The following is a 16,598-nucleotide window of genomic DNA, read 5'->3' on the forward strand; positions in this document are numbered from 1 at the left end:
CTCTTACAATATTCATTAAAATCATCTTCCATTTCAAAAAAAAGATCACTTTTTTTTTTTTTTTTTTATTTTTATTTATTGGTAACAAATCTTTTTCAAATTGATTTTTTTTTTTCCTGACGGTCTTTTTTTTATAAAAAAACAAACAAAAATAAATTGATCTTTTTTTTGTGTGTGCATGACCGACTACGTATTCTTCATATAACTAGTCCTTTTATTTTCCAAAAAAGTTAATAAAGCCTTTTATTAACAATACTCCACCACCATGGGAACGTAATGATTATTACTTTAAAGTTTATTATTATTGGATTGTTTTATTACATCAAGTCCCTTTTGCAATCCTTTTTCAATTTGCTTGTCCTGATTATCGTTGATGTCATACGTTATGATACTACTCCGTTTATGAATATCTAGGTAATCTTTAGACTTTAAAACATACGTTAGATTTAATTTTCTTTTATTTTTATTCGTAACTTGTATTAAATTCTCCAGTTCCTCTTCATATATTTCCTTGGTTTTGTTACTCTACAATTTTATTTTTGACATTGGAATTTGCACTTCTTTACCTCGATGATATATAGGTGATGTTTTAAGAATTCCACTTTCAATTTTATTTTCTCTATGAGGAAATGACCAATATGGTTTATGTTGTATATTCCCACTATAGAGTTTCATTTGATTCCTTTCGTATTACGATAATTCGTATGAGATATCTCCAACCTTAATATTTTTATTCTCAATTATAGGTTTTCTTTTGATATCATTAACATCTTCATGTATATTTTTCCATCGATCATTTAAGTATATCATCCTCATTTCAGAAGTAGTTTCTGGTAATAATTTTGGAAACCATGGATATATACAGTCTATTCCAATTATAGAAAAATAGGGTGTTTCTCCTATCGCTCCATGAGGTGTATTATTATATATTAGTATTGCATTTCGTATTATTTCTTCAAAAGTTAGATCTTTTTCTTTATATAAAGTCTTAATTATATAATCTAAGCTTTTATGAAAGCTTTCATTTATACCGTTACCTTGTGGATAATATACGCTGGTATGATACAATTTAACCTGTAATTCTTATGTAATATTGTCATGAAATTCTTGACTAGTATAAATTGAACCGAGATCTGTAAAAATGCTTCTATGGAATCCAAATGTGGGTGTCCATGTTTTCTTTATAATGTTAATTGTGTCCATAGTATTAGATGTTTATTAGTTATATTAGTCACCATAAAACGTGAATAATGATCTATTGCTACTTGTATAAAGTATTCTGTACCATTCCATGTTTCAGGTCCTATAATATCTAATGAAACCATATCAAATACATTCGTTTTTGATAGAAACTTGGTTATTATTAGTTTTAAATTTCCTATTACGCATTACTTGAAAAACTAAACAGTTTGTGACGTATTCTTCAATATCTTCACTAATATTGGGCCACTAAAACTGTTTTTGTATTTTCTTTAGTGTTTTATTTACTCCACAATGTCTTGCGAATTTACTACTATGAAACCAATACATTAAATGATTTCTATATTTTTCTGATATATATAATCTTCCTATTCTATAGTGAACTGGGAAATCATCCTTCCATACTACGTCTCTTGGTATGTTACCTATATCTTTTCTATCTTCATTTGCTATTTCCTCGCAAGAAGGTATCACATATGAATATTCATATACTCCTTGAGGTTTACTACAACATTATGTCATGTAATTAGGAAGATTTGTGTCATCTTCTATTGACCTAGTGATCCAATCCGCTAAACTATTTTGAACTCCTTCAATATGTTCAAATTCTAAGTTAAATTCAGAGAGTCTTAACTTCCATCGATATAATTTTCCAGTATTGATTGAATCCATTCCAATAATACCTTTATAATATGTTATAATTAATGTTTTAGATCCTTTAATATAATAATCGAATGTTTCAGATGCAACTACTATAGCAAATAATTCTTTTTCAATCTACTCCATCTCTGTTGTGCTTCATTTAGTTTCATCGATGTGCAAAGAATGAATCTAGTTTGACCTGTGTCCTCATCAACTTGAGTCAATACAGCTCCTATTGCATAATCTGATGTGTCAGTATAAATAGTATAGGTTTTTCCTAATTCTGAGAATGAACGATAAGTAATTTCTGTCATTTTATTTTTGATTTGCTCCAAAGCTTTTGAATGCTCTTCTTTCCATTCAAATATATGTTTATTAGTTAACAATGGAACTAGTTTAGAAGTCCACTCTGAAAAGTTCTTAATATAATTCCTGTAATAATTAGCAGCTCCTAAGAATGATCTTAATTGGTTTTTAGATTTAGGTCGTTCTGTGTCAATAATTGTTTTCACCTTATCTAATGAAGGTCTTATACCATTTCGATCTATATCTTGACCAAGATAATTTAAAGATGTTTTAAAAAGATCACAATTTTTTGTATTTATTCTTAAATTATTATTACAGAGTAATTCAAATACTCTTTTTAATACTTTTAAGTGTTCAAATAATGTTTTTGTACGAATGATGATGTCATCAATGTATTCAACAACATAATTCTCTTGAATTAATTAAATAAAAATATCTTCCATTATTCTTTGAAATTATGTTGGACTTGTTTTTAATCCAAATGGCAATACGTTAAATACAAATGTTTCCCTCTTAGGAACTATAAATCCAATATATGGTTTACTACTTTCCTCCAATGCGATATTCCAAAATCCATTTTTAAGCTCTTTTTGCAAAAACCATTTTTTTCCCTGAAACGTTTGAAATATATTTTTCATATGTGGGATGACATATAAATCATCAAGTATAAATTTATTTAAATATCGATAGTCTAACGTGATTCTCCATAGACCTGTTTTCTTCCTAACCATTACTATTGGTGAGGTCCACTTTGCATTAATTACTTTACTTATTACTCTTAATTTTATCATTTCATCTATTTTTCGATGTAATTCTGATAACATTTCTTCACTCAATGGTCTACGGTTTAACGCCGAAGTTTCCCTTGTACCTGAGCAGAAACTTTGTATTTCTCGTTAGGTTCCATGATTTATTTCCCTAGAGTCTTGTATTATTTCTTAATAACGTTTCCAATTATTCTTTATTTTTTTGATCTTTTATGTTAGATCTTTCAATAAAATTCTGAATAATTTCTTTATTCGAATTCTCCAATCCATCTTCATTAACTTCAGGTTTAACCTCCATGATATATATATATCCTTTTTTTATAATGGCATATCCTAATTAGTCCATTACTAAACCACTAAGTAATATAATGAGTTTTTTGATTTTTTTAAGGCAAATCTGGTTATTACCTTTATGTTGGTAGATTTCATGTATATTTTCACCTTTTTAGATTTCATTGCAATGTTTCCTCTATATATTCTGCAAACCTTGATTGGTTGTATTGATGTATCTGGCTCAATACCTAGTTCTTTGGCTGAAACCGTTGATACAATACATAGATCTGCTCCTGTATCTAGTGATACATTAACGTTATGACGGTTAATTTCTATTATTTGTTCCACATTCGTACATCGTCCTTTTTCTCTTCCAATTTTTATTGTCCCATTGGTTAATAAAAGGCTTTAATAATCTTTTTGGTTAGAAAAAGGACTAATTATATGAAGAATACATTGTTAGCCAAGCAGGTGCAAAAAAAAAAAAAAAAAAAATTTCATTAATTTTTTTTTTGAGGAATTGAAATACTTAAAAAAAAAAGATATTTATTTTTTTTAAAAGATTTAAATGAAAGAAAAAAAATTGATAAAATAAAAATCGGGGAATAAGGTTTAGTAGCAATAAAAATGAGATCTTAAACAGATAAAAGATATTTTTATATAAAGGAGTTTAATTTACATAATATTTATACTTTTAATTTGCGAGAGAAAATTTTATAAATATGACAATAAAATTTTCAAGTAACTAATATTCAAATAATTAATTTGCATTTTTACTAATTGTTTATGTTTGTTAATTCAACAGCAATATATATTAATTGCTGAGTGTAACTCATAACAAAGAAACTAGTAATTTATATTTAATTAATAATCAATGTTCAATAAGGATTTAAATTTTTAATAAAAAAATAAGTATTTTAATTAAAGTAAATAAATGCCTAATGAAATCAAAGAATGTTGAATAAATTATATTACATAATTAAGGATCACTCGTTCAAAGAATTTAAAAACATATATAAATATATAAAACCGTAGAGGCAATTATACATGCTCATTATTAATCTGTCTGTTCAGTACGCTAGAAAAGTCACCGAATACCCAATTAAAAAAACAATTGTATATAACATAAAGTTATATATTAACTCTCAAATATTTCTTCAAATTTTTCTGTTTCTTCATCATTCCACCTACTTTGTCTGCTACTTATTTCTTCTATTTCTTCTTCATTTCTTGTATCTTCTTTTACATCTAATTTTTCATTTTTTCTTCCCTCTCGATTTTCTTTTCTCTCCTTTTCTTTATTTTCCACCATATTTGTTAGATTTTTATCTTCATGTTTTCTTTTTTTCTTTTTTTCTACTTCCTGAATTTTTTTCTTTGCTTTAAACTCTTTCTCAATTAGATCATTCTCTGTTTTTTTTTTTTTTTTCCATTTTTTTTCCAAGTTATCAAATCCGGATTTTTGTTTTTCTTGTTTTCCTTTTTATTATGTTTAAGCCTATTTTCTTCAATTTCTTCATTAATCTTTCTATTCACTCTATCTTTGTTTAATTTTTTCTTATCTGCATTTATTTTAATTTTTTTTTCCATATACTCTTTTGCCACATTACAATAATCAATATGTTTTTTTAACTTTCTATTAAAGTCATTTTTTTTCTCCGTTAATTTTTTTTCTTTTTTCAATAACTTTTTGTCTAATTCATCTTCTTCCATTCTCTCCAGAAACCTAACACTTTTCTCGATATCTATCAATTTTTTCTTCCTTTCTCTTTGGTAATATCTTTCTCTCGATCGCCTCATTCTCTCATCGCATTCACGAATTCCTTGACTTTTATTATAACTCTCCGATCTTCCTGCTTTAATCCTCTCATCTTCCTTTGCTATTTCTTCATCCCTCTTTCTTTCTTCCTTATCTAATTTAAGAATTTCTTCTTCTCTTTTCTTTTCCCATTTTGTTTTTAACTCATTTTTCTTTATCTCCTTATATTTTTCAAAATTTTGTTCCTTCAACTCTATATTTTCTTTTTTTAACTTTAACTTCTCCACAAGTTTTTCGTAATTTCTATTCAATTTAGTTTTTTTCTTCAAATATTTTATTTCTCTTTTTAATGATTTTTCATTTTCCTTTTTAATTTTTTTCCATTTATTTTTAAACATTTTTTTTTTACTTTTATTACATCTTTTTCTCTCTTCTTCTTTTTTTTTTAATTTTTCTTTTTCACTATTATACCATTTGTTTTCTTCTGATTTCTTTTTCAACATAGCTTTTCTCATATTTTCTTCTCTTCTGCGATTATTCAAATTCTCCATTGAAAGGAACATCTCTTCATCAACATCATCTAATTCTAATTCTAATTATAATTCTTTTTTATTTTCATGTTCTGATTTCAGACAACTTGAATTACTGGGATATATATGTTCTAAAAATGTTGGTAACTTTTGAATGTCTTCTAAATATAACTCATTTTTAGAACCTAATTTTTTTAATTCTTGAGAATTATCTAGATGTTGCCTCTCTAGTTGTGACTTATTAGAAGATTTCAAGCCATCTAAAGTATCAAAGAATTCAATATTTTCAAGTTCTCTTATGTGATCTTTAATCTCTTTTATCTCTTCAAGATCCTCTATTTCTTTAGTCGAGCTTTTGGCGCTTAAACATCTTTCTCCTCTTGAACTTTTATGAAAGTCTACAATTGCATTATTCTATAAGAAAATTAAAAATAAAAAGTAAGTATTTTTCATTTTTAAATAAGTATTTCATCTTACTTTAATAAAGAGAGATATAAGTAGGGCTGTACTAATGTAAAGTAATATATGTAACTTCTTAAAGGAAAACTTTAGTAGTTTTTTTGAATCATGATTTTTTGAAGATATAATAGATAAAGAGGAACTTATTAGTGGTGTAGTAGATTGAACAAATCTTGACATGTTTGCATGCAGGGAACTTACAATTTTTCTATTTTTATTTCCAAAAAATAATTGTACTTAGTACGCTATGAAGTTCCGTGTTATATTTTAATTCTTTTAAAATGCAAAAAAAATATCTTAAAAATATTTTTATATATAATATATGACGGCTATCTTTAGATAAAATAACAAATTAGAAATTTCTAAAAATAATTGATAATTAGGATTGTGAAATTAAGAATACAGGAGAGAAGCATAAAATATGGAAGGCAAAATTATGTTATAGTAAAGTTAAAATAAAATTCATCATTCATATAAACCTTTAATGTTATACATTAAGCAAAATGTACCGTAACCTTTTTTTTTTTTGGAATATAATATATTAAAGTAGAAACTTCATATTTGCGTTAGAAAAACTAAAATTCTTTATTTTATTTCATAAAAGTACTTATACCTTATGATTTAAATATTCTATTTCTATGTATTTTTTGCTTTATCATTTATTTTCTTTATTTTATTTTATTTTATTTTTTCTGATTTTTTTTCATTTTTGAAATACTTTATATATCAATACAGTTATTCACAATAAAAAAAAAAAAAAAAAAAATTTTTTATTTATCTCATTTTTTTATAAATTTAATTAATTTATTTCATTTAATTTAATTAATTTACCTTTATATATATAGTAGAGAATGATAATTTTTAATTCAAATATTAGAGAGATAGGAGTTCTGATCAAAAAAAATTTATATAGAAGATAATTGAATAATGAATGTATATATCGTTATACAAGAAATATATTTTTTTTTAATATTAATATTTTCTATCATTTATTTGTTAAATGAAAAATATTTAATTTATCTTTTTTTTTTTTTTTTTTTTTTTAATTTCATTTTTATTTTTTTATTTTTTTTTTTTCGTGAAATAAAAAAAATGCAATTTTTTTTTTTCAAAATTAGTAGTAAAAGCATTTCTTTTGCAATATAATTGCAAAACTTAATTTTAAATTTACAAAATATATAAATTTATACAACAATTTTACAAGAATATATTTAAATAAATATATATTTATATTAATTTTACTAATTGACTAATATAAAACGTCTTAAAAAAATATTGAATATAAAAGTAATATAGATGATATGATATTATATTGTAAAATAAACATTTTTACTTTCTTCTAACTGATCTTTTAATAATTTATGTTAATCATATGACGTGTTTTTTTTACTGTATTTACTTCTTATTTATTTATGTTTTGAAAAAATATAGTTATTTATGTTGTGTTATATTATTTGAGATTTTTCTTTTTATAAGTTTTCTCTACAATACTATTTACGTAAAATGTATTCATAGTTTTCTTGGTTTCATTGTTCTCTTATTTTATTTTTTTTTTTTTGGATTTTAATAACGAAAAAAAAGATACAGTGATAATAAATTTTATATTTTTAAATATTAATTTTTTCCTTATATATATATTTGAAATTTTACAAGATATATAGGATCTCCTCTTTATTTTTAAGCTTTATATACACAATAAGGTTTTTTTTTTAATTGTTAAGATATAATTTTAACCTATTGGTTTCATTTAAATTATTAAAAAAAGTTAAATCTATAACTTGTATTATTTTAGAGTAAAATGAATGTAATAGTAGATTAAACATAAAATTAGGAAGTTATAAATAATATTTTCTATTTTCTTTTTTTGTATTTATCTAAATAGCATTATTTATACCTACATTTCAGAATTTAACAGTTTTTTATTTTAATTAAAAAAAAAAATGTTCTAATAGTTTAAATGATTGTGTTTTAAAAACATTGGATCAATAATGTAATAGTTCATTATGTATTAAAGTAATTATTCCAAATAAAGCTTAATATAAAAAGAAAATAATAAAAAAAAATTTCAAATTAGAAAAATACAAAAATAGTGCATAATATAAAATATGTTAATTGATCATTATTGATTATTACAACTATATAACATTACTCATAATAATGTAAATAATGTAAAAATGAAGACGACATATTGTTATAATATTTATTCCTATTGTTTGAATGTGATATATGATATATGATTTAAAATATATATCATAGAATTTTATTAATAATTATACACAGAAGACAATAATGTTTAGTTAATTTTTAGTAATTCAAAAAATAAAATTTAAATATATATTATGCACATACATACAATATCTATCTGCTACAATTATATGAAGATATATACGAAAATAGAAATAATAATAAAAAAAAAAAAAAATTAAATAATATAAAACAATAAAAATTAGAATACTACAATTTTTTTTTGTTATAAAGTTAAATTATAATAATGAATTACTTTGAAAGGCAACAAAATTGAAGATAATTTTATCTTTATCTCAATGTGATAGATAGTAATTTTATTTTAATTATGATATAATAAATTAATGATATAATTAAAAAAAAAGAACCAAAAATTTAAATTGTGTTCAAAACATGCATAAATTTTATAAGTGCATAATTATATGAAAAAAAAAAAAAAAAAATGATAATAATATTATTTAAGTTATAATCGAGATAAAAGAAATGATATATATTCTAAAAATGAGATAATAATTTGTTGCACAATGAAGAAACATTTAAATCAAAGTTATGCACATGCAGATCTTTATTTGTGTTACGTATTTATGATGTAGTATAATATTAATATTAAAAGTATTACTATGTAAACTTAATTAAATATGCTTAATATTATTTTATTATTGTATACACAATTATAAAAATATCATTAAAAAAAATGGGTATATAAATTTCTTAACTTTAAATAAAATTAATTATAATGAAAATGATTTTATATTCATGTACAGAAGATGAAATTAATATTAATAAAAAGAAAAAGAAAAAAAATAAAAATTTTACGGAATAAATAAATAATAATTTAATCATGAAAAAAATAAAACATAATTAAAAATCATTATATACTGAATTTATAAAAATTTATGTTTAAAAATTTGAAAACTTTAACTCGAATTTTTTAAAAACAACGAAAAATTAAACCTAATTTTTTTTTCATAGAAATGATTTTTAATTTAAATGTATTTGTTTTATATAAATAAAAAAATTAATAAATAAGAAATGAATATTTTTTTTTAACTCTTTTAATAGGTAAACAATTTTTTATTAGTATTTAATTTAAATTTGTTTATTTGATGCGTTTTATGTTTATCAATTTATCACTACATTCTCTAATTAATTTGAAGTTCCACAAGAAATGAAAGAATTTTTTCTTTTATATTAATAAAATTAAATTAAGAAAAATTAATCAATTCGATTTTTTTTCATTTATATATCAAATATATTAGATCTAAGCAGTAACACTGTTTTTTCTAGTGATTTATTTTTTTTGAAATTACGTAACTTTTTATATAAATACAAGCAAGAGTTGCCTTTCAGTAAAAGGTAATACTAAAGATAGTTTATATATATTTTTCTATAAAAAGTATTACACTTTTTATAAAAAAATATATAATCTTATTTGTTGAAGTCTAAATTAGCCAATTTTTTAATGTTTAGAAACGTTTAATATGTTTATTTATTTGTATTTTGCTGTACTGATTTATCATTTGTTTATTGATTTATTATCTCCGTATTCGGTGACTTTGCTAGAGTACTGGTTAATAAAAAGCTTCATTAACCTTTTTGGCTATAAAAGGACTAGCTATGTGGAGAATACATAGTTAGTTGTGCTAACTAAAAAAAAAAAAAAAAAAAAAAAAAAAAAATTATTGGATTTTTTTTTGAGAAATGTTTCTTTCGAAAAAGATAAAGATAAAAAAAAAAAAATAAAAAAAAGATTTAATTTTATTTTTTTTTTTGAGAGAGAAAAAAATCAGAGAGAGAGAGATTTTTTTTAAGAAGATAATGATATTTTTGTAAAGTGTTTAATTTGCATAATATTCATATTTTGAATTTATAAGAGAAAATTTTATACATATGAAGATAAAATTTTCATGTAATTAATATGCATATAATTTATTTGCATTTATAATAAGTATTTGTGTTTTGTTAATTCGATAGCAATATAAAATGATTGCTGAATATAACTCGTAATAAATAAATTAATAATTGTAATCAATTTATAGTTAATGTTAAATAAGTGTTTAAATTTTTAATAAAATAAGGATTTATTTATTAAAGTAAATAAATACTTATTGAAGCAAAAGAATGCTGAACGAAGTAGTTTATGATTAAAGATCATTCGTTCAAAGCATATAAGAATATACATAAGTATAAGAAAATCGTAGAGTCATAACTACATGCTCTTTATTAATTGGTTTGTTTAGTACTCTAGCAAAGTCTCAGAACACCCAGTTAATAAATCAAGTACTGAACATACAAATTAATAAAGAGCATGTAGAGCTGCCTCTACGGTTTTGATGTATTTGTATATATTTTTAAATACTTTGAACGAATGATCGTTAATTATGTAATCTACTTCGTTCAGCATTCTTTAATTTCAATAGGCATTTATTTACTTTAATAAAAATCTTTATTTTTATTAAAAATTTAAATCTATATTGAATATTGATTATTAATTAAATGTATATTACTTATTTCTTTGTTATGAGTTATATTCAGCAATTAATATATATTGCTGTTGAATTAACAAACATGAACAATTATTGACAATACAAATATATTATATAAATATTAGTTATATGAAAATTTTATTGTTATATGTATATAATTTTCTTTCAAAAAAAAAATTCATCAAAATCATTCTTCGTTTCCCAAAAAAAAAAAATTTTTTTTTTTTTTTTTTTTTTTTTTTGTTTGTGTGTGCAAGACTAACTACGTATTCTTCATATAACTAGTCCTTTTATTTTCCAAAAAGGTTAATAAAGCCTTTGATTAACCATACTCCACCACCATAGGAAAGTAATAATTATTACTTTAAAGTTTATTATTTTTGGATTGTTTATTATATCAAGTCATTTTTGTACTCTTTATTCATTTTGCTTAACCTGATTATCGCTGATATCATACGTTATGATGCTATTCCGTTTATGAATATCTAGTTAATCCTTAGACCTTAAATCATGCGTATGATTTATTTTCCTTTTATTTTTATTCGTAGCTTGTAAATAATTCTCCAGTTGCTTTTCATATATCTCCCTGCTTTTGTTACTCAAGAATTTTATTTTTGACATTGGAATTTGTATTTCTTTACCTCGATAATATATAGGTAACGCTTTTAGAATTCCGCTTTCAATTTTAGTTACTCTATGAGGAAATGATCAATGAGGTTTATATTATATATTCCCACTATAATATTTCATTTATTTCCTTTCGTATTCCGATAATTCGCATGAGATAATATCTTCAAATTTAATATTTTTATTCTCAATTATAGGTTATTATTTGATTTCATTAATATTTTCATGTACGTTTTTCCATCGATCATTTAAGTATATAATCCTCATTTCAGAAGTTGTTTCTGGTAATAATTTTGCAAACCATGGACAGATACAATTTATTCCAAACGTAGCAAAATAGGGTGTTTCTCCTATCGCTCCATGAGGTGTATTATTATATATTTGTATTACATTCTGTGCTATTTCTTCAAAAGGTAAATCTGTTTCTTCATATAAAGTCTTAATGATATAATCTAAGCTTTTATGAGAGCTTTCATTTATACCGTTTCCTTGTGGATAATATGCGTTGGTATAATACAATTTACCCTGTAATTCTTTTGTAATATAGTCATGAAATTCTTAACTAGTATAAATTGAACCGCGATATGTTAAAATGCTTCTAGGGCATCCAAATATGGGTATCCATGTTTACTTTATAATGTTAATTTCGTCCATAGCATTAGATGTTTTATTAGTTATATTAGTCACCATAAAACGTGAATAATGATCTATTACTATTTGTATAAAGTATTCTGTACCTTCTCATGTCTTACGTCCTATATTATCTAGTGAAACCATATAAAATACATTCGGCCTTAATAAAAACTTGGTAATTATTAGATTTAAATTTCCTATTACACATTACATGACAAATCAGACAATTTTTGACACATTCTTCAATAACTTTACTAATATTGGGCCACCAAAACTGTTTTTGTATTTTCTTTAGTGTTTTATTTACTCCACAATGTCCTGCGAATTTGTTACTATGAAACCAATACATTAAATGATTTATGTATTTTTCTGATATATATAATCTTCCTGTTTGATTTATTAACTGAGTGTTCGGTGACTTTGCTAGAGTACTTAACAAACAAATTAATCAAGAGCATTTAGAGCTGCCTCTACGATTTTGGTGTATTTATATATACTTTTATATGCTTTGAACAGGTGATCCTTAGTTATGTGCTCTACTTCTTTCCGCATTCTTTGATTTCTACAGGCATTTAATAATTTTAATAAAAATCCTTATTTTTATTAAGAATTTAAATCCTTACTGAATATTGATTATTATTTAATGGCAATTTATTTATTTCTTTGTTATGAGTTATGTTCATCAATTTAAATATATTGCTGATGAATTAACAAACATAAACAATTAGTAAAAATGCAAATTAATTATATGAATATTAATTACGTGAACATTTTCTTGTTATATTCATAAAATTTTCTCTCGCTAATTAAAAGTATAAATACTATGTAAATTAAAATCTTTTATATGTAAATATCTTTTATCTGTTTAAGATCTCATTTTTATTGGTACTAAATCTTACTCTCGCTTTTTATTTTACCAATTTTCTCTCACCCATTAAATCATTTAAAAAAAAAATGAATATATTTTTTTTTTACGTATCTCCATTTATTAAAAGAAGAAAATCAAGAAAAATTAAATAATATTTTATTTTTTTTTTTGCGTGTGCACAACAAACTACGTATTCTTCATATAGCTAATACTTTTTATTACCAAAAAGTTTAATGAAGCCTTTTATTAACCAAATATTGATGTTGATGAAATATATTTGTACTTATAATATTATGAATGATGTTTAGTAACTCAAGTCTGCTACTTCTTGGTTAACTAACGTAATGAAATACAAATTAAATTATATAAACATTACAAACATAAAAATCTTACTATTATGTATATAAAATTTTCACTTAAAAATTCAAAAGAAAAATTCACTACAAAAGAAAACTTTTTATTCAATAACTTCTTATACTCTTCAATAGCTATTTTTTTTACAACCATTAAATCTTTTTCCAAAAGGAGTAAATATATTTTTTTATGAATATCCTTTATAAAAAGAAAACAAAGAAAAATTAACAAATAATTTTTCTTTTTTTTTTTATTTATCTGGAGCTTGTATGACTAACTACTTATTTCCATATAACTAGTTATTTTTATTCTTAGAAAAGGTTAATAATTCTTTTTATTAATTAAATGAATGCACTTTATTAATAACTATTTTGGTGTATGCGTTTGTGATTTCACATTGTTCCCTCGATTTAGAATTAACTAAACGGAATGTTTTTATTCTATTTATTCATTTAAATATTATGCAAAATTGGCTTGTAATATTATTTACGGACTAAATGTTTAAAAGAAAAATTAATAAGGAGTATATATAATTTTTTCTACTAATTTAATTGTATAAAAAGTATGTTAATACTACAAACTAGTAAAATTTATGTTTGTAGCTCACATTATGGTTAATTTTTTGTTTTTAGTGGAATTTATTAAATAAAGATCACCTTATTTTTGTTAAAAATATAAATCATTGTTAACTAATGATTTTATGCAAAAATCTCTTAATAATGTTTTTATAAGAAATTATTTTAATTATTTCTAATTATCATGAATTATTTAAAATTCTTAAAAATTAAAACATTACTGAATTTATTTTAACTCATATTTCTTAACAACCAAAAAATTGAAAAAAAACCTTCAAAGAAAAATAAAAAAAATAACTTTTTTCTTCTAACACTAGAGAATGCTTATTTCTTATTTTATATATTTCCATATAGCTACTAACTATTCTTGCATAAAGCCTAATATTTCCTTTTATTAATCAAGTGGTTAATAAAAGGAATTATTAATCTTTTTTGAGAATGAAATAATTAGCTATATGAAAAATACATAGTTATCCATGCAGTGGCTAGATAAATAAAAAAAAAATTATTTGTTAATTTGTTGTTTTCTTTTCATAAAGGATATATGTAAAAAAATATATTTATTTTTTTAAAAAAAGAATAAATGTTTAAAAAAAATGTCTAAAAAAGATGAGGAGTAAATTGTTGACAAGAGAGTTTCTTCAAAGTGTATTTTTCTTTTTTAAGAAAAAATTTTGTATGCATAGAAACAATATTTTTGTTTTTTTAATGTTTATGTAATTTAATTTTTAATTCATTAATTATGTTTGTTAACTTGAAGGCAGCGAGTTTGAGTTGCTAAACGTTGTTCATAACATTATAAATAAAAATATATTTCATAAAAATAAAGTTCAATGAAGATTTAAATTTTTAATGAGAACAGGGATTTTTATTAAAGTAAATAAATGTATCTTGAAAATAAAGAATACTTAACGAAGTGAACTACATAAGTACAGTTCACTTGTTATAGAGCACTTAAAATTATACACAAATTCATTAAATTATAGAGATAATTTCATATACTTTTTATTAATATGTTTTTTTAGTGCTCCAACAAAGTCATCGAACACGCAGATAGTAAATCACCTATTAATGAATAAACAAGATAAGAGTATGCAAACAAAACTATGCAAATTTTATTAATTGTATAAAAATTTTTTAATTAACTATATGTAAGTTTTCTATAATTAAATTACAAGAAACAAATAGCTCATAATATATGACCTCACTATCTTTTAAATATATAACTCAATATTTTATTTATTCCTAATACACAAATTAATTTATATGAAATTAAAATAAATTTATTAAATTTAACTTATTTAAGAGAATATATATTCAACTCAGACAGATCAATGATAATATGTGAAATAATTTTGTTGTGTTAATAATATTCCGTAAAATTTACTTAAAAATATTTTTAGTAAATTCTGATTATTTATCAAAAATAACAGAAAATTCTTTCTAAATTTCTTTTTATTAATGTAATTATTTAATAATTTTTTTTTAACTACTCATTGGAAATATTTTTTAAAATATAAAACATTCATGTCCATCTTTTTATTTTATTTATATTTAACTAATAAATAAAAAATTTTAATATTATCTTTTATTAACCAAAGAAAATATAAATATTAAAACATTGATTTATTAGTTAGTTATTCAAATACTTTTATATAATATGGGTTAATAAAAGATATAATTTTATTTTAGTGAAATGATATATAATAAACTATATTTAAAATAAAAAATTAGTTATTTGCTCTTTCTATTTAGTAAAATAGATAACTAAAAAATGAAAAATGAAATTTTCCTTTTTTTTTTTGTTGTAAATTAATTTTGTTAATTGTATATTATTAAATATTCATTTAAAAAAAAAAATCTTTTTTTTTATATTATTTAATAATGGATTTCATTATTCAATGATTAAATTTTATTAGTCGAATTAATTTTTAAAACCATGAAAAATTAAATTCAAAATTTAAAAGAAAAAAAACCATCTTTAATTTTTATTATTATTTAAAATTTATGTATTTTAAAAAATTTTTTAATAACTTTATTTTGAATTTACTGTTTTATTTTAATATATTATTCTGAATACAATCAATAGCTTTAATGATACTTTAAGCTTTTAATAAAAAAAGTAGCAAATCTATAATTTGATTATTTCTGATGCCTTAAAGACTACTTTCTTCATAAACCTAGTAAATATATAACTAAAACAACAACAACAACAAATTAAAGTGACTAAATGAGGCCCTACACTCTTCTCAAATTTCATAGATGCAGAAAAGTGTCATACCATGTTTTAAGTTTTTTAGGTAAATACTGAGTTGAGCTCTTGCTGACAAGGAAGAAAACTCAGGAATCAGCTATGAAAGTTTGCTTGCAAGCCTATTCGAAAAAGGGGGATGCAAAAGAAAAAACAACAACCTCACCTACTTTGTTGGCTGATTTTTTGGTTCCCTAAAATGATTTAAAAGTTTTTTGGAAATTTCTTTAATGAAGGTTTCCGTCTGTTATATATTTATACACATTCATTTCATTTTTGCTTAATTCTATGTATATATTATAAATAGAATACTTTTTTTATTCCTTCTCTCATTCTTTCCTTATCTCTCTGTAAGTAGTGCAAAGACTATAAGGCTGAGTTTTAATTTCTGAAACAACCTGAGTCTAGCCACTAACTGTAAACAGAGGGGCATATGCAGTAAATTATTATCATTCAGATAGCAAAAACAAGGAATTATTGCTAAGAGAATTCATGTATTATTGTGGTCTTCTTACCTATTAATTAAATAATTATTAGTTTATTTATTACGAGTTATAATCAGCAATCATTTTATATTGCTGTCGAATTAACAAAACACAAATACTTATTAAAAATGCAAATAAA

At 22.2% G+C, this 16,598-nt stretch overlaps 1 pseudogene across 1 annotated transcript, besides 6 other annotated features; it reads right to left on the minus strand.

Moving 5' to 3' along the window:
* Positions 1-3,574: part of a repeat region that runs on past the window's edge.
* Positions 3,575-3,758: 184 nt separating this feature from the next.
* Positions 3,759-4,316: a repeat region.
* Positions 4,317-4,586: 270 nt separating this feature from the next.
* PGAL8A_00190800 lies at positions 4,587-6,116 on the minus strand (annotated as a pseudogene). Its single transcript has 2 exons — positions 5,955-6,116; positions 4,587-5,891 (listed from the first exon to the last, which is right to left on the minus strand). Coding segments are annotated over exons 1-2 (1,467 nt in total).
* Positions 6,117-9,737: 3,621 nt separating this feature from the next.
* Positions 9,738-10,481: a repeat region.
* Positions 10,460-12,854: a repeat region.
* Positions 12,855-13,047: 193 nt separating this feature from the next.
* Positions 13,048-13,492: a repeat region.
* An 888-nt stretch (positions 13,493-14,380) lies between these two features.
* Positions 14,381-14,795: a repeat region.
* The last annotated feature ends 1,803 nt before the right edge of the window (positions 14,796-16,598 follow it).

This window comes from Plasmodium gallinaceum (genome assembly GCF_900005855.1).
Source record: "Plasmodium gallinaceum strain 8A genome assembly, contig: PGAL8A_v1_73, whole genome shotgun sequence".
In the NCBI taxonomy this organism is placed as follows: Eukaryota; Apicomplexa; class Aconoidasida; order Haemosporida; family Plasmodiidae; genus Plasmodium; species Plasmodium gallinaceum.